The sequence below is a fragment of the Mchenga conophoros genome, linkage group LG12, assembly GCF_057382185.1.
Source record: "Mchenga conophoros isolate Kocher_MC1m ecotype Shallow Benthic linkage group LG12, M_conophoros_male_GT1.1, whole genome shotgun sequence".
NCBI classification, from domain to species: Eukaryota; Metazoa; Chordata; class Actinopteri; order Cichliformes; family Cichlidae; genus Mchenga; species Mchenga conophoros.
In genome coordinates, this window is record NC_140537.1 from 3,373,097 (window position 1) to 3,396,305 (window position 23,209).

Consider the following 23,209-nt stretch of genomic DNA (forward strand, 5'->3'; position numbering starts at 1 on the left):
TTCATGAAATGTAAAATGAGCAGTTTAGGAAAACTTTGTGTGAACAAGCAGGATTTTTCCATCACCAGTTGGTTAAATTAAAGTCTGTTAATTGTGAATATCGTTCCAGACTCCATCCAGTTTGGTTGCTAACTGCAGAGGTGGCGACAGCAGGAAGGTTTTCTCTGATGTTCACCTGGAAGGCAAGGCAGATACCAGCACAGCCTCAGACTCATCCATCAGCAATGCCTCCTATCCCCTCACGCAGCCTGCCCAAAGACAGCGGCGCCTCAACTCCACCAGCAACCTGCGACGTCCTCGGTTCACAGGGACGTGTTTTGGCCTCCTCTCAGCGACAGCAGACCTGGCGAAGGCCCCGGGCTCCTCCTCCTCAGAGCCCGTCTCTAGAGCCTCTTCCTCCCCTCAGTGTCAAATTGAGAGTGGCCACGCTCGAGATTTCCCAGGCGAGGGTGATCACATCAGCGTGCCTGTGTTTGCCATCTCTGAGGAAGAGGACCGGCAGCCTCTGGTCCCAGCCGAACACCTGGAGCAGACCTCCGCATCCGCTTTGCTCAACGGGCTGGTTACAGGGACATGGGAAGGCAAGGCGCCTGTTCTAGGAAGCACCAACCTCTGCTCCCAGAGGCCCAGAGCAGAGTGGAGGCTTTGGGGAAGCCAGGTGTCAGGAGGGGTCGGTTCACTCTCTTCCAGCGAGTCGAACGCAGTCGACAGCAGCCAGCCATCTCTCAGTGTGTCCACAGGGCTGTGCAGTGTGACCAACCAGATGTGACACGATGGTGATGAACAGGGACTCTGGTGGGCCAGTTCTGCATTTCTGAACTCTTAGTGTCACTGGGATACATCTCACTTACTCCTTTAATTTCCAAAATCAACTCTTACAGAATTGCATCTCCTGTAGCTTCCTGTTGGTATACACGCATATTATTCTCACTGTAGTTTTTCTATTTTTATAAAGTTTGTTGTTTCGCACCTTTCAGTGAGTTGTAACTCCAACCACGGCACTGTTTTCAGTAGCTCTGTCATTGTGGATTTTCTTCTTCCTGTGCCAGCCTTTTGCTTTCTTTTTTTGATCTTCTTCATGGGGACACTTCTTTAGTACATCGTAGCAAATACTTAGTTGCATATTACCTAAAAGTGTTCCACACAGCATAGATAATACATTTATATTAATGCTACAACAGTTCAGGCATTCAGTATGTACCCCTAAGACTGATGCTGGATTATAAAAGGGAAATCAAAATAAAAGCATATTAAGTACCAATATACACCATTACATAGCATAAAGACAGAACTAGCATTCACAATAGTATTTAAAAAAAGTCAGTATGAATAAATGTAAAGTTTTAATAAAGGCAAAATCATTTGCAGCTTGTGTTGTTGATTAACTCAGAGCTACACAGAGTAAAAACTTGTTTGAAACCATTCAAAGTCAGAATGAAGATTTGCACTGAAATCACATGTTCAAAGGTTACAGAAACTCAAAGTTAACAAAAGCAAGTCAGTTTTTCTTTCAGGTATCATTTTTTTAATGGTAAAGATTAACAGCAAAATCAGATCCATACGCATTTTTCAAAGACAATTGTAGAATACAACAGTGTGAAGAGACTTCTCATAATGAAAACCAAACACTTTCTGCATGTGCCAAGTGCTGCTCACACTAGCAGTTGATTATAGTCCAGACTAATTGTTCAAATAGTGCATTGCAAATAGTTTTTAGGCATCCGAAAATTCGTTCATCTCTCGCACCGACAGATGTGCAGCTCTTAGCTGATGTTACTGTGACAGATGCCTGTTTGTTCCCACTTTCCTGGGAGCTGTGCTGAGGTAGAATGAAACCTGCCTCTTCCATACTGCTGAGCAGCTTGGTCCAGACTTTTGCACACAAAGTGAGTAAATATTTGCCTTAGTATACAACATAACAATCATTCCCCCCAAACACACACCATTCAAAGGAGAATGCAAAGCACTTCTCCAAAGTCCTCTAATACTAATTCCTGATTGGAGCGGCTTGGGACTGTTGTTGGCTTAGGGTCCCCAGATCTCCTGTAGGGAATAATTAAAACTCAGCCACTCTATCAGGGGATCGACCGGGCTTGTGCTGAGGGCCTGAGCTGCTGAGGAATGCTAACGTAGATGCACCATAACCGAGGGGGTAAAAGAAAGGACAAGAAACACCTAAACCACTAACGTAACAAATTCAAATCAGGAGCTCAGGCAGAGGCCAGGGAAACGCCCCATTCACAATTCAATTTTTCTATCAGTACGCTAATGGAAACCTGATGATTCCCAAACGACACGTTTCATCCACATTAACCGCAGAAAATGTTAATCTTAATAAACCACACTCGAGCAACTGGTTCAAATTATCAAAGAGATTTTTTTCTTGGCTACTGCATTTCTCCTTCACATCTCAGTCTGGAATGGAAGTTTTCATGATTACTCATCAGAGTTTATGAGCCTTACTTATATCCCATACACTGGATACAGACAGTTTTCCCATGATGCTCGATATAATCCAGCAAAATAAAAATGAGCCGACAATATGTGCAAAGATTCTCAGCAGTAAAAAATAAACACTAAGATTTTTTTTAGACTCAGTACGTTTTTGTTTTCTCTTCAAGTCAACTAAAATACTACATAAATGTAGAAAAACAATACCACCAGTGAACTCACACAAAATGTACTGGATGACAGCTAACACCTGCTTTAACAGCTTCTACATCATCCTCCAGCACTTTCTACAGTGACTCTAGGTAAAAGTCAACTAACAGACTACTCCTTCATCCTTGTATTTAAATATAAGGCCCCTATGAGTGTGCACGCTTAAATCTGGCCACACTAAATAAGGCCATAAGAGGCTGATTTGTCAACCTTTACAGTAGACATCAAAAGTTCTCTGTGCATGTTTGCATGCGTTTCTGACACTTGGGTGATGATGAACAAATGGTCACTGGATTCAATAGGACTTAACAGAATTTTGAACCACCAAACATGGTTATACTGCAAATGAAACAAAAACCAGCAGCTTTCTGTACCTGAGGAAAGAACCAGAGAAAAACTGGACAAAATCCAACAAAGTCAACTAAGGTAAGCCTTAATAACACGTAGCTGCAAATGACAACTTTACAACAGAATGCACTGTTGTGTTTGTATTGGCACAACTGTTCAGTAACTACATGCTGCAGGAGCAGTATGTCAAACCTCCATGCTACTAAAGATTTAACTATTACTAGCTGCTTGGAGTGCAATCTATTTTTCCCTCTGTTCTACGCAACCGTGCATTTCATCACAGATTAGCCCTTCCCACGCATCTCTCGCCAGGCGCTCCTCCTACTATACTTTAATCACTTTGGAGATGATTATCCAGAGCAAAAGCACACAACAGAGGCCTCCAGGCCCTCTGGCAGTGTTACAAGTCAATGATCCCCTACCCACAGACAAAGTCCTACACAGATATCACCTGGGATTACAAATCTACACCATTATGTGAAAGCTGCTTATACATGGCTTTTCACCTTTGCCTGGAAACAGACTAATGCCCTTGTGAAAAAGACCCTTGGAGGTTGTGCATTTACATTTAATAATATTGTTTAAATTCAGCAGTTTTGGTTCTCTTGGCCCAATAAACATGATACAATTTCTGTTACTTAACACTACTCATCATTGTTTCCCCCTAATGACATCAACATATTTTCATCAGCATCATGTTGCAGGAAGCTCTGGATTCTACACCGAGTAAGAGAGCTAATAAACATCAATACACATAAGGGCTATTAAGCCTCAACTTACCCAGGCTAAGGGGGTACATAGAAAGCGCTTGTAAGCATGTATGGCTCTAATCCATACAGATTGCCTTATTCGCATTATTTTTTTGTTGCACATGCTGGAGGACAGATTTATTAGGGAGAACCTAATTACTTCACCTTACAAATAAATGAACTGCTCAGGCAAATAATAGCTGATTACCCGCTTATGGCAGATAATGTAAGAAAAACAGATGAGAATTTAAATGGCAGCATTGTGTAAATTATCTATTAAGGTCTTCACTCCGAGAAGCAGCGTCACACATTTCTGAACTCTGCAATTAATTCTATATGAATGTGCATAGTGTTACTGAAGAGACACCCTTGCCACTGCTGTACATAGAGACTTGATTGTAATATCTGACTGGGATTATTGCATAAAGCGGTTAGCAACAATGGATGCAAAAAGTGATTGTGCCTCCTCGAATGTACGAGATGTTCAGTTATGTCAATTTGACACGGCTGAGGGAAGACGAGCCACGCTGCTGCTTCAGCTCTTGAAACGCGTCTGCTCACAGATGTGGTTGAATTTCCTGAAATTAAAATAAAGAGGGGGGAAAAGTGGTGTAAGATTTGCTTGTAAAGGCAAATGTCAAATGAGGTGAGAGGAACTAAAACAAGCTGGCACAGATCTTTAAAACATGAAGAATTATCTGGCAGTTTATACAAGGACTCCACCTAGTGGCAAGAGGAGTGAAAAACACCACGGTGTCTTGGAGCTCTAATGTTTTAATCGAGTGTAACGCACCGTTATACATCTTAACGCCATATTGAGAAACACTGCTACGTCTGCTAGACAGCCTGTAACAACACCATCAGGATCACTCAAAGATGCCACCATCTCCCAGCGTTTCCAACTGCACTAGAGCTGGGGTCATTAATCTGAGTTTCTGGGATAATTATCTTGTTATTTTAGGCAAATGGGACACTATTTTGTCAAGTGAATGCATTGTGCTTCCATATATTTATTACTAAAATAAATAAGTACTTGGCATTAGAGTATTAGTACCTAACCAAGCTGTAACTATTCAAAATAAGCGTATAAATGCATAGAAGCTGATCTGAAACGGCAAACAAACTCAATTTGCATAACGTTATCCATTTGACGTCCAATATACAATTATCATTATGCATGCATATCATATCAAATAGAAAAGCGGGGCACATATTAGTGTTACAGTGCATTTGCTTTGGGTTGCTGTGTGCAGTTGGGCTCCTTGGCATTATAATGATGACAACAATGACGGGCTTGCACTTCTTGCTGGTCAGCAGCTTTTTTTAATTAGATCTACTGACAGCAAGAAAAAATCTAAATGGCATTACATTACATAGTGTCAGCAACTTCAGTTTCACTGACTTACGCTGCATGATGCGCCTTCACCTGCGTGCGGCAGTTACGTCCCCAGTAACAGTCTGGACGAGACGTTACAGTAGCTGAAGACAGAATATTTAATGAGGTTAGTACAGCAAAGGTTTAGATATATTTAAAAAAAAGTTAAAAAAAAAAAAAAAAAAAAAAAGGAGCACTTGAACTTTTGTCACAAATTATTTAGTAAGATTTTCTGACCTGGCAATTCAGATGAAGGGATGTTCTGTCTGTATTTGTAGGCCAGCTCCTTGAAGGCTCGCAGGCCACAGCAGAAACACAGGATGGCGTTTGCAGAGATACGACAATCTGAGAGAAGATCGAGTGTTATTGCTCTGATTCTAAACAGCACTGTGTACAGTGCATCTGCAGCACTCACTTTCAGTGGACTCACCTGTCAGAAGGTAGTTTCCTTGCTGTAAACCCTGCAAAGAGTCCTTCAGCAGATCTTTCCAAGACTGCCCCCTGGAGGATAAGTAGTTCTGGTGGAAGGATGGAAAGAGTACATGCTGACATACAGGTCACAGGTTGTAAGATGACTGCATTTATTTGGTGCTTTACACCACTGCATTAACTATTGCACTGGAAATAAGTGGTCAACGAAAATACTGACTCATAAAACAATGGATACAAGTCCATCTTACCCGGAGGACCTCTGATTCGTAGTTATTGTTGTTCAGCGCACCATCCAGGCATTTGTCAGTCAGGTTGAGGTCTGAAAAAATGCAAAGTGGATTTTAATTGTCAACATAATAATAACACTAATGAATTAGCTGATTCACAGTTCTCAGACCATTTCAAATTTTAATTTCAGAGTAAAAACAACAAACAGTTTTTGGAGAGTTTTTTTTAAATGTGTTAAAAAGACAACAGTTGACAACAAAAAGGCTTTGAATGGGAATGAGTGCTGTTTTTCTTAAGGTAATGAATTTCAGATACTGTTCATCTGCTGCAAATACTGTGTTTTTACAGTATTGTGTAAAGCTCTTTAGGAGTAGTGCTTTATCTCAACTGTTTAGCTGCTACAGTACTGTACTTAATGAACTCTTATTATTGAAAAACATACCAGTTATAGTTTAATGCCTCTAATAATAATAATAATACATTTTCAGAGTGATAGATCATACACTGTATTCACCATAAAATAATGCTACGTCTAGTGTTTAGGATTTTTGTAAACATAGTTCATATAATAGGAAAAAAGAAAAATACAAATATTGGATTTGGGCACTATTCAGGATTCAGTCCTTTCAATTAGAGGCCAAAACAAATCCCACAAGGGTGAAGGTTTACAGTGAACACAGGATATCCTGGAGCTATTTCGCTCAAACAGATACATACCACAGAATCGAGCCAGACAGCCCTGACAACCGATCCTCTGGCAACCCCAGTACATATGACAGAAAGGTCGTTGGCACAGCACACCTGCCAAAGCACCACAAATCATCCATCTAAGGTGCAAAAAAATCTATTTATAGATATGATATGACTCACAAATTTGGAATTTATCCATCAGTCGATTCTATATAGAATACATACCACAAGGCTACATAAACAGAGCAGCCTTACACAGTCCACTGTGCACCGGCTTACAGTCTTGTATTATCTGACATGATCTCTTTGCATTTCACTATAGTTGCATGCAAATTTCTGAGTGACAGTCAAATTGTAGTCAATCATATTCAGTCAACGCAGACGTTACATTTCAGCAGACGGACTAACAGGTGTTGATGCCACTCACATTGTTGAGCAATAACCTGCTGGTTGCCGAGCTCGGCCCGTCTGTCTGGCATTGGCTGGAGGCAGCAGGTGCATATGAGATGGCAGCCCTGAGGGGGGCAGCGGTACTCCTGAGGAGCTGCAGGCAGGAAAGAAGTGTTGGACAAGAGCCAAGATGCAAAGATGTGTTAGCAAATCAGGAGAAATGTTGCTGTTGTGCTAAAGGGGGCTTTAACATGCACTGTCTGACCACACAATCATTCTTGTTTAACGCGTTTGGTGTTAGAGTGCCAACCACAAAGACGCCTATTTATTAGGGGTGCAACGATACACAAAATTCACGGTTCGGTTCGGTTCGATACTTTGGTGTCACGGTTCGATATTTTTTCGATACAAAAAAATGTTCATGCCTTTTTAATTTGTCATTTATTAAAATTATAAATATATATTTTAACTCAAAAGTACAGTTTTTAAATTTAACCCTAACCCTTGTGCGTGTTTTTTATTTTGACAGCGAATGCGCACCTGCGGACCACTTATGTGCAGCCCTGGTTATTTAGCTCGTCATATTGCAGCCACAGAAATTATTTTGTCCATGAAACCATAAAGCTGCACTTTCTTTTTGCCTTATAGTCTGATTTGTCATAACTTCTCCGTTTTGTGGTAAGCTTTTCTTTGGCTGTCACTTCTTCACCCTGACCTGTCTTATTTGGCTCAGCAGAACTAAAATATATATCTGTCTGTGAAGGTTCTCAGTCATCCAGGTCATCGTAGTCAAATATAAATCCTGCTGCTTTTACACACTCACTCACATAAGCTCAGCGATTCTCTGCGCGATCAACCTCTCACATGTTTAAGCTGCGGGAGATTTCACTTGTCATGTTTGCATAGTAAGCTAACGATTAATAAGACGATGTCAGAGGAATTGGTGCACAAATTATCATCACTCACAGATCAGTGCTGTCGCTCTCTATACACAGTTCGCACGATTGCAAAGTGAAAGCAAAAAAACAAGCGCAAATTCAAACGCGATTTCAATATGTCACATATTGACAGTGGCTCACCGATGCCAATGACATAATTACCCAGCTACATTTCTGAAAGAATGCAAAAGCATTGACATATATTTTTCCTACAATAGCCCGACGGGCAGGGAAGAGATAGATTTTGGTAGCCCGACTGAAAAAAATCGCTAGCTCCAGGACGTCAGGCTAGCGAGTTTGCAAGCCCTGTATCTGATTGAGGAATCACTCATCTTTGGAAAAGAGAGTTTATTACAGAGAAATGTCTCTTTCCAAAATAAAAGCTATACTATCCGCTTCTTCTGGGCTATATTCTCAGCAGCATAAGGAGAATCATGTGCTAACAGCTGTCTAAGTGACTCGGCTAAAGTTAGTAGCATGCTTGTTGTTTTTGTCTTTGCACTAGGATGATGTCGGCGTAAATGTGCAGTCATATTCGTTGTGTTCCCACTAGTGCTTTCAGGTTAATCTCGTTGAAATGACCTTAACGCCACAACACGGCGCCGATCGCCCCGTGCATGGGGCTAGACGGCCAACACGTTAACGAGCTAACTGCGCTAACACACTAGTTCCCACCCATGTAATTGAGCATTGCATGGCACATCCAACATACTGTTTTACTTTAGTCCATGACGCGCTTACCTTCAGGGTCATACGTCACATGAAAACCAAAATAATTCCAAATGCCAGATCTGAATGAGGGTGGGGGAGGTCCATCTTGCAAGGAGAGCTTAACTTCTGTCTTGCTAGCTTGCCCTGCGCTCTTCCTTCTGACGATGCTGTCTGTGTTGAGCGCTCAGTGGATCTGCGCTCGACAGTGCAGCCTAGGCGGAGTAGTCGAACGCAGAGTCACTGAGCGCTCAACACAGACAGCATCGTCAGAAGGAAAGTTGATAAAATAAATTACAAATGTTGTATTGTTCGATACATATGCGTACCGAACCGAAAGCACTGTATGAACGGTTCAATATCGATACGAATATCGTTGCACCCCTACTATTTATGCCACTATTTACAGAAAAACAGACACAGTGGTGACACGACGGCATCTATAGCTGAGCAATAGCAGTTATTTTATTACATTTCCTAAAATCTTTGATTTTTCCTCTAACTTACACTCATTATTATTATCCGAGGATGTTGAGGGCATCTCTGCTGAGGCTTTTGCAGCCGCCTCCTCGCTAACTGGGTTGGGAGGTGGAGGCATAGGCTGTAGACTTGGCAGACCAGGGAACCAGTAGCTTGAGCTCGAAGCAAAGAGGAGCTGGTTCACATCACTCCTGTAGCCAGGACACTGTCTGCACATCACCAGAGGCTGACTGGAGACAAGGAGCCATCACAATAAGATTTTGTTCGCTACAACACCTATCTAAAATGATTTTACAGAAAAATATGATTTGAAACAACAGAAGAAACAAAACTACATGTCAGGTTTATTACTGATTTATTACCTGATATCTGAGGAGTCACTGTCATTATCAGAGAGCTCAAAGAGGTAATCTGAACTGCCCTCTTCATCAGAGAAAGAGCGCTCAACTTTTGGCTGCAACATGTCCTGAGTTATCTTGTTACGGCTGTCCATGCTTTTCAGGTCGTCCTCGCTGCGACACTTTTCTGTGGGACAGTTTGTTTAGAATGAGCTCATTAAGGAAATCAAGTAAAGTTAAGTGCGCCGATCTCTCGTGTTTCATCAATGGTACACAAAAAGACAAAAATCTGTGCAGGTTTACAGTGGCTGAGGGCAAAGAGCAAAATAAGACTTAAAAAAAAGGGGGGTCCACTGTGCACACCTGGATGCTGGATGAGGTAGGCCTCTACCAGGTTGTTGAGAATGTGGTTTTTATGAATCCTCTCCACAGGGCAGCGGCAGGTGGGGCAAAGGGAAGAGCGTTCCATCCAGCCAGAATAGCAGGCAGCACAGAAGACATGCATGCAAGGCTGCAAACTACAGGAAAAAAAGAAAAAAACCAAACCCACACCTTTATTGGCATAGGATCAGACATTCCCAACAGCTGGAAGCTGCAAAGAGATTAACCAGGTTCTACCATTTAATAATGATCCTAGTCATTGCTCCATGAGCATTGCTGGAGGTGAGGTAAATGAGGAAGCACTCTGGTGAGACTTTCTACTTGGTTCCCACCATACTGCTCACTCACATCACTCTAAACACCTTGGACCAGGCACATAAAGGACTATTTCTACCGCCAATAGAAAGTATAGCTACCTGCTATCTACATGCAACTACTTTCATATCGCTGCAAACGACTACCATAGCTGCACTACACCTAGACAGGGTAATTTGCACCGTGCGGGTTTTACAGCTCCATCCAATGGCTTCATTTAGGGAAATGTGACCACCTGTTATTGTTCTTGGTTTCTACCTAAAGGCAGAAATTATAGCGATCTCATGCACACTGAGATACTGTTCAATTGTAATGGAAAGCGACTGAAATTGAGTAGTCTAGTTAAGTACCAGTAGAAAAGAGGCTAAAGCGAGCGACAGGTCAACACCCTGTGTGCTTTGTTTCAAGCTTGTTAGAATTGCACAAACACTATTTTTGCCACATATACTGTTGGGCAGAAGCAGACACCTTTTTTTTTTTTTTATTGTAACTTAAACATGAAAGGAAAAAGAAATAAATCAGGTCACCTGACACAGTCATGTAGCAGGTCCTGGCAGATAACACATGTCAAGCTTTCCTCCATCTTATCCGTCTTAGTCCCTTCTACTGGTGGTTTTGAGGAACTAACCACTTCTGGCCTTGAGCTGCATGGCACACCTAATTCATAAGATTTATCTGTAAACACAGTAGGTGCACATTATAAATCAGAACACACACAAAGCGTGAGATTAAAATGAAATGTGGCTTGGAACATGATGGCTCTGACAAAATCAGAGAAGTTAAGGGAATCTAGTTTAATCTCAAAGTAACATATTCATTAACCATCATCGGTTTTCCTCCTCTTGCTTGTTGGCTCCAGGTTTTCTGTTTCTTCCTCCTGTGTAGTGGTTGGATCGTTAGCTTGGCCTAATGAGACAAAAGAACAACAGTTGTGGGTCAAATAATGACTTCAATGCTCTAAACTACTTGTTTTTAATAGATCACAGATTACAACATTTTCCAATTAAGTTTAGTCTGGTCTAAATTTATTGGATCAACCAATACATGACTATCCATCCATCTCTCTCTCTTTATTTTTTTAGTGCAAGTGGAACATGAAAATTATACTGTAGACCGTTTTACAGCTGTATTTTAAATAATCCCACAAACTTTCAAGGATAAACAAAAGCAAACTACCAGACATTCAGTCAACTGTGGTTCAAGCAAATAAATAATACATAAATAAACAAATACAAATTCTGAGAAACACAAGAGCCGTATTATATAAACGAGGTGGCCAGTGAGGCTCGTATATGGATCAGCTGTGCTACTTGACCAGAAACCTGATGTGGTAGCAAAGTATGACACCAGTGTCCAGTTTACTAAATCCATTTATTTTTGACGTAAGCATTGTTCTGTAATGTTGCCGAGATCACATTTGCAGTTAAGTGCATTTAGTGGTGGTGAGCGCGACTTTATGTGTTTGTAGGAGTCTTTAATCCCATCAAACTTCAGACACGCTGGTCGGCACTGCAGCTCTATGTTAAGACACTTATCAACTCCAAGTGCTCTAACCTACAACAAACGTGTCATGCTGAAAAAATAAACAGCACTTACTTACCAACCTGTTGGAAACAAATGATACCAACCTGGCTTTTTGTGAAACTTTCAGACTGTTCTCTTTTTAAAATCACGTTTATTCATTTTAAATCAGGTAAGTTATTTTGAGTGTGAACACAAGGTACCAGCAGCCCAGCTGTCTAAGCTGGTGTAAGATAAGGAACATTTACTTAGTTTGAATTAAAAAAATAAAATAAAGTCATATTGTGAGGTTCTATTGAGCAGACAGTGTCACTTGGTAATCTGTGACCAGCTAACATGGTTGTGTGTCCCGAATAATGAGCAGGTGTTAAACAGCTGAGGGTGTACAAGATGTATGCAGGTAACACAAGTGTTTCCATGGAGCTGATCTGTTAGCCTAACCTGATATGACCAACTATTCCAGCCACGTGATTGGTTCAGCATGGTATTATTCTCATTGGCCTTTTGTGTTCTGGCAAAACATGGATGAAATGACTTCTATTGACCATGTATCATAACTCTGCTGAGGATAGCTTCTTTTACCATAGTCATCTTTGTTTATTTACTGCAGAGAGTGACTGTAAAGAAAATGGCACCGTACCAGCAGAGTACTCTGAACCTAAGATTTCAAGATTGAGAAACAAATCAATACACAAAGCAGATGAAAGCAGACAGAAATGGCAGTTAAACACCGGGCCAGATATAATCAATAATGACCAGCTGGACACGTGCCAAACAATAAAGCTGAATTAGCGTAAAGTTCAGTATTGATCAGCTGTAAATCATCTTCTTCCCTCACTAATTGTAATCAGAGTTTCAAAAAGCAGCACAGAGTCCTCACAGCTCACTGTCTGCTCCTCTACAGCAGTTAATCATCCGTCACACTGTCAAAACACATGAGCTGGTGGTACCAATTTATGTCAGAACAATTACATTATTATTATTCTCAATATTCATTTCTACAACTATATTTTACTAAACACCTGCAATATTATAATTTTTTAAAGCAATAACAACCAGACTTTAGACAGCTAAAACAAACTACACAGGGACTATATTAATATAACCTATTCGGTGGCTGCCTTCCAGAGGAATTAGAGAAATTGGGAAAATGGGAATGCCAGTTTTAGTCCACGTTTATTGGACTCTCTCCATCAAAGAGCTGAAGCTACATGTGGAACAAAAGCAGGAGAAAACTGCTCACATTGCTCTGCTCAGAAGTACAGAAAGCCACCAAATAGCATCTCTACTGCTCAGCAATTAACACATATTTTACTTGTCTCATCTGGAGAAAATAGTATTGTTGTCTTTCTAAGGAGTTCCCTGCAACAAACTTCTGAGAGCCATGACCACAGAACACTATTCCCACCAAAGCAATCTAAAGATCCTGTAGTTAGTCCATGCAGCAGGCACAAGGGGCTTTGTATACCTCAAATGCAGAGTGTACCGGGGATTTATCTGAAACACACTTTTATTAAACGCTGCCATTTTTCCTAATAGAGATGCACCGATTGACCAATTTTCAGTGTTCTGAGTCAGACCAACCGGCTGGTCACCCTCCCATATATCAGATGCTCAACACACACTCACAGCAGCCACAAGCTAACATGTAGCTAGCATGGAAGCTCTTCAACGTGACTGAAAACATGAAGTTTGGTAAAGCATGAAAATATTCTTAACAGCAAACCTGATCAGACGCTGAAATCACCTTCCCTCATTAACATGGAAATTTAAAAACACGCTAACAAGAATAAAGTGGCTAAAGGTAAAAATATCTCCAGCTCAAAGCCACAAACCAGTATGAGCCTTCAGTATGAAAAAAAGCAGTTAGAAGTAGAAAACTGTGACGAGTGGAAAGAAGAACAAGGCTGATGTTATAAAAATACTAGAAAATGATGTGAGAACATGGCATTCGTCGTTTTTTATGAATCTGTTGCACCTGTGTTTGGTTGGTAAGGTAAATTATATCAGATTCAGGCAGGTATAGCAGCTCATCTCCATTTAATTATCTGTCCCTCCTTCCAGTAGCAGAAGCTTTCACTGTAGCTGTTTGAGTGAGAGAAAATCTCGTAACTTACTGCAGTTTAGGGGAATTTATAAAGTGCACCTATAATTTCTAATTAACTGGTCATGTGTAAACAGCCTGATGTCTTATTCTAAATTCCTCACATTAGCCCTTTTAATATTTTACAGTGTAGAAATGTTGTAATTGATGACCCATCCTGTGAGATCAATTAGATACATTTCCTGAAACACCAACACAAAGACTGTCCTCCAGCTTTACTGATCTCACTTGGAGTAAATACAAAGCAAAAAGAATAGAATTTCAACTTCAATACTTATATATCACTGATAAACCATTTCTGAGGTCATGGGGGGTTATTATTTATTAAAAGATAACTACAAACATGTGAATGTGGTGCTTTTTGTTTTGTCAGAAGTTGCAACACTTGAGTTTCTCATCTTAATGTTCTTTGATTTAAAGCTGAAATATTTTGAAACAGCGTTCCATCAGTTTCTTTATGCACCAAAACCGGTCAGAGAGACTCTGCACTTGTTTTTAACACCAAATCCAAACAAGTAACCGGAGCAAATGAGAAAATTAAAATAAGAAGACAGCGCAGTGAGTGAATGAGTAGGCGAGGCAACGTGTCCCACTGCAGTGAGTGTGTCAGCTTGCTGTCTGACAGAAGAGTGGGCGAGAAAGCGCAGGTGCTATCAGTGTTCAGTGCTGTGTCAAATCTGTATTTAGGTATTGTAATATTTCAGAAAAAAATGCTTTTTGTGTTTGGCCCTGGAGCAGGTCATCTATTAATCGGAAGGTTGGTGGTTCGACCGCTGGCTGCTAAAGTCTGCATGCCAGAGCATATCCTTGGGAAGGCTGCTCCTGGATCATCACAATGTTAGCTAGAAAGCACTTGGACATACAAAGGAGTGCTTGTGTGAATGAAGCATGTTGTATAAAGAGCTCAAGTGTTCAAGTAGAGTAGAAACATGCTATACAAGAAGCGGCCCATTTATCATTTCATTCAAAAGACGTGGCTGTTAACTCTTTTTCTATTTGAAGACGTAAAGTAATTTAGAGAAGCTCCAAACGGTAAATGTACATAATGTAAGACTTTAAAGAGTGATTTTTAATCTTATGAATACTCCCCGCTGTCCTTTTGCACACCAACCTTTTAAAAGTGCGTGAGTAGAGAACCCACCAGTCACAGGAGAGCCTGTGGTTGCCATGGCACCAGAAGAGTAAGCAGTCTCAATACAGAAGTGTGAAGCAGAGGTAGAGGGTTGAGGTTCCTCCTGAGTTGCATCCCGAGGAGCCTTTGAGAGCATTACAGGCTCTACAGAGAGGGCCATCTCTGAACCTGGAAGAGGAGGAGGACGGCTGTGGGCTGAAGTCTGAGTACAGAGTGGGAGATGACTAACAAAACAAACAGAAGTAAAGATCTACCGAGTTCAGCCACAACATTAAAATCACAGACAGATGAAGTGACTCGTTTTGATCGTGTTGCTTTTGTGTAATATGCTGCTGGTGAACAGTAGCCCATTGCATTCATGTAACTAAGTGGCATGTACCACCCACCAAGCACTGATACCGACCAGCTCTGGACACCACAGGACACTTTAAGGACAGGCAGGGCTCCCAGAAACTGAGTGTGTTTTGGTAGCACAAAGGGGTACCTTCACAACATTAGCCAGGTGGTTTTAATGTTGTGTGTTGTGGCTGGTTTGTGTAATTAGCTCCTTTTGACAAATTAACTGTGGGGAACTACTCAGGTACTCACCATAATTGTGTTGTGAAGCGGTTTGATCCAGTTTGATGGAGTGGTAAACATAGGCGATGTCTACAGGGTGACAAGAGCACACAGCGTACGCGTTTTTGTCTTCATATACACACATACAAAATAATATATCATTGTTATAGTTCACAAATTCAAAACTCACTTTGTTCAGGTTCACTTTTCCTGTACACAAAGTAGATGACATCGCCATTCTGCAGCATGTGAGTTTGTTTCTTGACCAGTTTGGACATGTTGATCACTGTGCCATTAGTGCTACGGACAGACAGACATGATATTTAACTATACTGCTTATACTAGGGCTGCTCAATTAATCGAATTTTAATCACGATTACGATCTGGGCTTTCAACGATCATTAAAAATGACTGAGCCGATTATTAGCCCCTCCCTCGTGCTTTCCTCTCGCGCTGCTCCGTGTGACAAATCGAGCGCACCTCTCTGCGTTTCGAACACGTGTCACAACAATTAAGAGCAGCGGTCTCCAACCTTTTTTGCGCCACGGACCGGTTTATGCCCGACAATATTTTCATGGACCGGCCTTTAAGGTGTCGCGGATAAATACAACAAAATAAAACTAGTACCGGTACCGAAAAAAATTAGATTTATTCATAACACACGTGAAAAGACCCAGGAAAACGGAGTTAACGATAAAAACGATAACAAAATAACGCTGAAAACCCTGAAAACCATACATTTCACACCTGAGCCTCAACTCTCGCGGCCCGGTACCAAACGACTCACGGACCGGTACCGGTCCGAGGCCCGGGGGTTGGGGACCGCTGATTAAGAGGACCCGAGGGAAGCTCGGAAAGCTCAGCAGAAGTTATTTGGAGAGGAGAGTGACTGCTGTTGGTTGAAAAGAGAGGTAAAAAACTTCAGTGGTGTGGAAACATTATGGGTTGGCGGAGTCAGACGTGGGTCAAGTAGACATAGTGTGTAAACTTTGCTACGGTGTCGTAGCTGCACCACAGAGCAACACTGCAAAGTTCACTAAACATAGATGTTTACATTTTTCATTGATTTCTTATATTGCAAACATTTGCACTGTTATCAGTATTTGCACACTATTTTATATTATTTTTTAAAGTCATTATTCAATACATTGTTATTGTTAAATATCGTCAAATAATCGAGATCTCAATATCAGTGAAAATAATCGTGATTATCATTTTTTCCATAATAGAGCAGCCCTAGCTTATACGTCTGCTTTACAAAGGGGCATTATGAACAAATAGGAACTAATGCTCACCATGTCCCACTTAAATATTCAGTGTGTGAACTGTCCATTTTTGTACTAGGTAGTGAAGATGTGCATTTTTTTGCAGCGGGGGAAAAAAACTGATCCAGCAGAGTGATATTGTGGTCATATTGTATCAATACAGGCCTCCGTATATCAACACTTTATTAAATGAATTGAAAAATCTCTGGGAATAGAACAAGCAGTCATCTCATGTGCCACTATCCAAACAAACTTACATTAAATCAGCTCAACTGAAAAATCAACACTCTTATCTTGACAAAACTGCCTCCTAATAAACAACAGTTTTTGATTCCAAGGCGATTACACAGGTCACCTGATAAAAGGCAACCTTTCTGCAAACAGTCACAGTCTGACTTGTACTGACTGCAGTCACTCTCAGACAGACTGTCAAAAGTTTGCAAACAACTGCGGTCTAATTTATAAATGCCTACATGTTGCCATCAGTCTGAATGAGTCTTTGTTAATGAGCACATCTCGAGGGGACTCGATTCAGCTGGCTGCCAGCTGCTTGTATTCCTATAAAACAGGAAGGTGGCTTAATATATAGTTTAAAATCGCAAAATCCATAATAGGCTAGCAAGTTACGATGCTCTCAGATTAATGGAAAAAAGTGAATGACTGAAAAGGAGCTTTAAAGTGTATGCGTCTCCTTTTTCTTTTCCCTCTGTCTCAGTAGGACATTCTCAACCTGGTGGTACACGTTTCTGATAACTCCCAGTGTCTTTTCAACCAACTTCTTCTAAGAGTTTTATTTCTACTCAACGGTGCAGCAGAGAGCTTATTATTTTTTATAATGATATTCAGTTTGGCCCACTGGGAAAACAAGCAAATGATATGAGTGGTACAAAAGTTCAGCCTGGAGTACCTCATGTCTTCAAGCCACACCAGCCCTGAGCTTTCATCTTTCACAATCTTGCAGTGCTCCCCTGAGACAAGTTTATTCGCTGGAAAGGAAAGATAACATCCTGGAAACAAAAAAATGAAAATTGCTATCATGAAAATATAGAAATTCCTAGTTTTTCTGCTTTTAAAAGCCCATCTCGAGAGAACATTATAGGTTATAAAAGGCATCTGTAAACCATTACAGCACAAACATATTTTTAAATCCCCCTCCACCAAACATTCTATAACAATGCTTCATTAATCCAATACTATCTATATTGAGTTTTTAATCTTTAGCCAAATTTAAGCCTTTAAAAACATCGCATGTTATACCTGAAATTGTGCTGCTGTGACATTTTTAAATCATTCGCTGCCCAGACATAAGCAAACTAATTAAACCTAGCAGTTTTGCATTGCAAAAAGGCAGACCCCCAAAAAGCACTCGACAACAAAAGCAGACACAGGGGGAATTATAGACCTAACCTTTTCTTTAGTAAAAACCCAAACAAAAAAAAAAATCTACTTAATATTCTGCACGCATGTTCTCGATGGATGTCTTTTGTTCTCATCACAAGGGCCTGTCTAAGTTTGGTTCACTAAAAGAAAGCTTTGTGTTTTCAAGGGGGAGGTTTCAAAAGCTCCAGACACTGACAGCAACGTCTGCGCTCCTGACAGGACTGTCATTTGTTAATAGGCATCAGAAAATTAAGCGTTTCAAAACAAAAGGAGATAAAAACAAAGCAAAACAAACAAAAAAAATGCATTGAATTTAATGCCAATCGTTTCTCGTTCCCAAACACAGTCAAACTTAACCACCTTTTTTTCTGCCAACCGTGCATTCACTGTTGAACAGCATCACAGTTTCACTGGAGTCCACTTTGACAAGCTTCCCCCACGCTCGTCCTCTCCTACTGTCCATGTCCCAGGATGCTTGTTGTGTTTCTTCCCCCCCCTTTTTCTACAGAAGTTAAGAGAAAACAAGTTTCACTTTGGCGTTTTTTCAGGGGATTTCCTAGAAACATGGTAGCAGAGAGAAAGTGAAATTAAATTTCTGCCTATGATAAAATTACAAAGCTCTTTAATTTCTTCGTCACTCACACCAACTATTAACAGTTAACAAGAAGCAAATGCTTACATTTAAAAACACTGGTGTTCTTATAGACACTAATAATAATTAGAAATTATTTTTTTCAGATTAACACACAAGAGCCATACGTCAACCCAGCATTTATTTTACTAAGCTTGTTTTTTTGGGTTTTTTTAAAAAATATTTTATCATTACTTTTTAAGCCGAATAATTCTTCGAACTGTGTTTATGAAGTCCTGTTAAACATATCTAGTTTTAAACATCATGTTTACGTGTAGGATGAGTTTACAAACAGACTAAACACGTTAGTGCAGAAATGCACATTATTACATCAGCGAAGCTACATTAAACTGAACGAATCTCTCATGAAGTTTGGTACGAAATGATGGGGGGGAAGACCCCCCCTAACGACACTGGGCTTAGCTTGACATACGTGAGTTTGCCTGCTACATAGATAAACTACTAGCTGACTATGCTCTGCTACATGTTAGGGGGGGAAAGGTTATTTCAACTGTCAGCTATCAAGGTGACAACTTCTTAAATACGAGGTGCGGCGAGTTACCAACACACACGTATACACACACAACTTCAATAATAAGCTAACGCGACTGCTAACATTAGCAGCCGTTCATATTTTGCGACCAAGACAAAAACGGTAGTTCTTCGGTGCGAGTACTAGCAATGTCTGTAACGTCGTTTATATGTCGTGTCGGAAACGGTTTCCCTACCGTCAAAAGCTTAGTTTGTTATCCCAGAAGCTGCGTGAAAATGAGCTTCTCCCGTTCATGTTCCAACTAGCTTCAGGCACAAGATGCACTTCCTGCCCAGCTTTGGGTTGACCGTCATCAGCTGATGGAGGAGGGGCACGTCGTGGATTCACTGGGTTCAACTTCCCACAGACTGCGCGTCTCCTCTGGTATCAATACGACACCAAGTAAAAACAGGGCCAGTATTTCCAATACAGATACTTTACTTTTATTATATAAAGGCAGCTTATGTAGGTGAGAGCAGCGTGTCACGATTTAGGAGGCGAATTATCATCAATTTGCAAATTCTGAACACATTTTAATGACCACCAAGTCCCTGCGATTTTTTCTATCCCACAATTCTTGGTTAACACAACAAAACACATCTTTCAGCTTTTCATGGGTTTGAAACCGAGATTTTTTAGAGAGCTGGAATACAAATGGTAATGTAAATATTTTTGATTGTTTAAGTTACTGTAGGCTATAAATAAAACAGATGTAACAATCAACACAAAAAGGCTCATTTGAGGCTTATTTTTCCTTTCCAAAAAAAAACAAAACAAAAAACCAGAAGGCTGTTTTGATGAAAAGTATTGATCCTAGTATTGATCTGACACCAATACCAGCGGTGGTATCTATAGAATCAATATTTGGATTGATCTGCCCACCTCTGGGTTCTAGATGAGACACTCCCCCCCCCCCCTTATACGCACACTTAGAGCTGAAGCACCTGGCTGTCCTCCACTGCTGACAGGTAACGATGAGGAGGTAGATAAAGTACTCCAGACATTTCTGGTCTTCCAAAGTTGAATGCTGCAGGCTTGAGTAATGAAAATGTTCCAGCTCGACTCTAAATTTAAGTTTTGCAAACCAAATGTCTTGGCTTCGTACCGCCGCACCTGTACATGCTCAAATACTGGACTGTCAGAAATACATGAATCAATATGGATTTGTGGGCCTTTGTGTTTCACTTAGTTCCAGCAGATATTTCCAGTAAGTAAATCTGTTTATTCCATTCAGTCCTTAAAGTTTTCAAAACAATAACTGGGATTTGAAGAGGGGCTGGTGATAAGCTCCAAAACAGCTTCACAGCGGACTTTGTAGCGAGGTTATTTTGTTGTTAACAACACAGGAACAGCCTCTGCATGAATATGCAAAACCTATCCCTCAAGCTATTATAAACAAGACAGCATGACAGACAAAAATATTTTCCCCATTAAAATTAAAAGGCTGTTAAATTTCCTGAGTCCCCACATGAAGTATTTTTTTGCATGCCTTTGTGTTTTGCCTTATAGAGCTGTCATATTTTGCTGCATCACCAGCTTGTAAACATCCCAGAATCAGCAAAACCTCAGCCAATTCTTTATGTCACTCACTAAATAGATTTAGATATGTTTTTGCACACTGACACATTTTTCCTGCTAAATTTGACCTCTGTGCACACCACAGTGGATTTTAAATCAAACACTCAACATCCTTTTAGCTTTAATTCAAGCCTTTAAGAAAGGTTTGCATTTGAGACCATTTATATACAGTCTCTAATTTTCAGAGGCTCAAAATTATCTGGAAATCTCACAGGAAATTTCCAGTGAACTCTGATATCCAAACAGATCTGGATGCAAGTGAGACAAATTATCCTATCAGAGAGATGATAAAACCTTTAGCAGTGGCTAAATATACAAAATACTATAGAAAGCAGAAATGCATTGGCCAGCTCAGCAACACTGAAAGGGCTGAAAGACTGCAAAGAAATGTAATGGATGAAACTCCTTCATGATATTTAGCCAAATGAGGAACTCTCTGAAGAAGGCAGGTGCACACTGTCAAAGTCTACAATCCAGAAAGTGGCTTCACGAATTTGAATACAGAGAGTTTACTATGAGATGCAAATACCTGGTTCCACTGAAAAAACAAACATCTGAAATAGGCTGCACAGCTGTCAGGCATGGTGGAGTCAGTGTTATAACATGGGCATGTTTGACTGCAAGTAGAACCAAGTCACTAGTGTCTACTGATAATCCGAGTGCTCTGAAATGTACAGGGCTCTACGCTCTGCTCAGATTCAAACAAATGATTCAGATACTGTTCACCTGCTGTAAGAGGTTCTTTTAGGTCTCCCACTTATTCTTTTTGTCCTCCACTTGTCCAGTCTAGTAAGGACACACTATGGCTAACATCTCTTTGGAAATCACCTTGTTGGTGAACAAGGCAAAAACAGAATTTTGTGTATTTATTTTTCATAGATCCAACTAAAGAAATGGGGACAAATATGTTTGCAGCATCCTGGTAGCAAAGTGTCTAAAGACAGAAAAGAACTGGTTGTCTGTCATGTGTAAACACAACAGTGGTTCAAGAACTAGATAAACAAAAACACCCCTCCGACAATGATCAGGAACAAGGACTGGACTGAAAAGGAGCATAAAAGCAGCCATTGTCCAAAGAAAAACTTTGATCTTTAAAAACGTGGAGTAAGAAATAATACAAAAAATATAAACAACTTGGAGGTGGCTCAAGACTTTTTCACAGCACCATTTGAACAAACTTAATGATGACACTACTTCTACACTACAACAAGCATATCTTTCTTCAAACACAGTAAAAAACTTTTTTTCCCTTCTATTCTTCAACATACTTTGAGAGTTCGAGAGGGTAATTAATGCAAAGAAAAATGTAGGTTCTTCTGCCTTTGCACCATTTTAATGCAACTTAAATGTGTCATACAATGCTTGGATCTCAAGTAAAATGTCTATGGTATACTTATAACTGTTTATGTGGTATCAAATAAGTCTGTGAATGCTTTAAGTTACCTGTAACATGCAGGACCAACATTTTGTAGTCAGGAAAAACAGTCCCCAACATTTAAAACTCAATCCACCAAATGGTTCGCGCATCTTTCCTGGTAACACGACAAGGCTCCATTTCAAGCTCCTAAAACTCTTAAGGTTCCTTAAAGATGTGCTGGGAATTAATTGCACAGATATATTTCCACACAGTTTTGGGAACTAAATGAATTTTACTGTACTGTAATGTGACCTATATTAAGACATGACTCACCTGCACCAGTTTTCTGTGTTTCGTATGTAGCAAATACTATTACATTAATGCATTTGAAAGTTAGGAGTAGTTGCTCATCCACTCCAGTTAGACGCAAATAGTTATGCAACTACAGATGCACAGTTATTAAATGTACATTTACTTTGTCTTGATAGGAAATCACAGTGCTTCTAGTCGCTTTTCACACTGCAACGACTAATATAATATAATATAGGATTCCAGTCCCGTTACAAGTGGGCTGATTCTTCTTGGTTAAAAAAGACCAAGGTGTCTCTGTAAAAGCAAACGAGTCCTTAATGAAGGACTAATCTCAGCAAACCTCCATCTACTCTGTGCCAATGTATTATTAATGGGCAGGCGGCAGGATGGTGAGCGCAGGGCCCTCTCCTCACTAGCGCATTCATTCCTCGCTGCTCCATATCTGCTAGAGAAACTGCGCAGTGCGCACGTGCTGGAACACACGCGTGTTGTGCACACACGCGCAAACAAAGGTGTGCCATCTATTAAGAAACATTTTTAAGGGAGATTATTAACCTATTAGATGGCATTCAGTGGAGAACGCGAAACCTCTACAGATCCCCTGATATAGTCACAACATCAAATTGAAGGCAGCTTATTGAATCCCATGCGCACGCTCACGTCAATCAGCATTTCCTAATTGGATCAAAGATTACTTGTGGCAGCTGCATGAAACATCAAACGAGTAATTAAATGAAATAATGAGAAAATAAACCTTAATGTTGCCAAGTGGGAATGGAGGCGAGCTGAAGAACGTGATTTGGCTG

At 40.4% G+C, this 23,209-nt stretch overlaps 2 protein-coding genes across 6 annotated transcripts in view; one reads left to right on the forward strand and one right to left on the reverse strand.

Moving 5' to 3' along the window:
* The window catches only part of LOC146561901 (uncharacterized), a 26,820-nt gene extending 25,453 nt beyond the window's left edge, over positions 1 to 1,367 (forward strand). For all 3 annotated transcript variants that reach the window (XM_085293327.1, XM_085293328.1, XM_085293329.1), the window contains exon 7: positions 110 to 1,367. In XM_085293327.1, the coding sequence (XP_085149453.1) occupies positions 110 to 769 (660 nt within the window). In that variant the 3' untranslated portion in view covers positions 770 to 1,367. The remainder of the gene's footprint in view (positions 1 to 109) is intronic.
* Positions 1,356 to 23,209, reverse strand: chfr (checkpoint with forkhead and ring finger domains, E3 ubiquitin protein ligase). 3 transcript variants are annotated; one of them, XM_085293331.1, is made up of 19 exons: positions 23,158 to 23,209; positions 19,353 to 19,537; positions 18,354 to 18,495; positions 17,521 to 17,620; positions 15,539 to 15,648; positions 15,379 to 15,438; positions 14,770 to 14,958; positions 10,856 to 10,939; positions 10,561 to 10,708; positions 9,701 to 9,855; positions 9,362 to 9,524; positions 9,027 to 9,229; positions 6,911 to 7,027; positions 6,511 to 6,594; positions 5,814 to 5,884; positions 5,564 to 5,651; positions 5,371 to 5,478; positions 5,165 to 5,237; positions 1,356 to 4,336 (listed from the first exon to the last, which is right to left on the reverse strand). In XM_085293331.1, the coding sequence occupies exons 3-19, from the start codon at positions 18,454 to 18,456 to the stop codon at positions 4,294 to 4,296; spliced, it is 1,899 nt and encodes a 632-aa protein (XP_085149457.1). In that variant the 5' UTR covers positions 18,457 to 18,495; positions 19,353 to 19,537; positions 23,158 to 23,209; the 3' UTR covers positions 1,356 to 4,293. The 3 variants fall into 3 exon arrangements, with proteins under 3 accessions (XP_085149457.1, XP_085149458.1, XP_085149456.1); XM_085293332.1 differs by having other exon boundaries at positions 14,800 to 14,958; positions 18,354 to 18,549; XM_085293330.1 differs by having other exon boundaries at positions 18,354 to 18,549.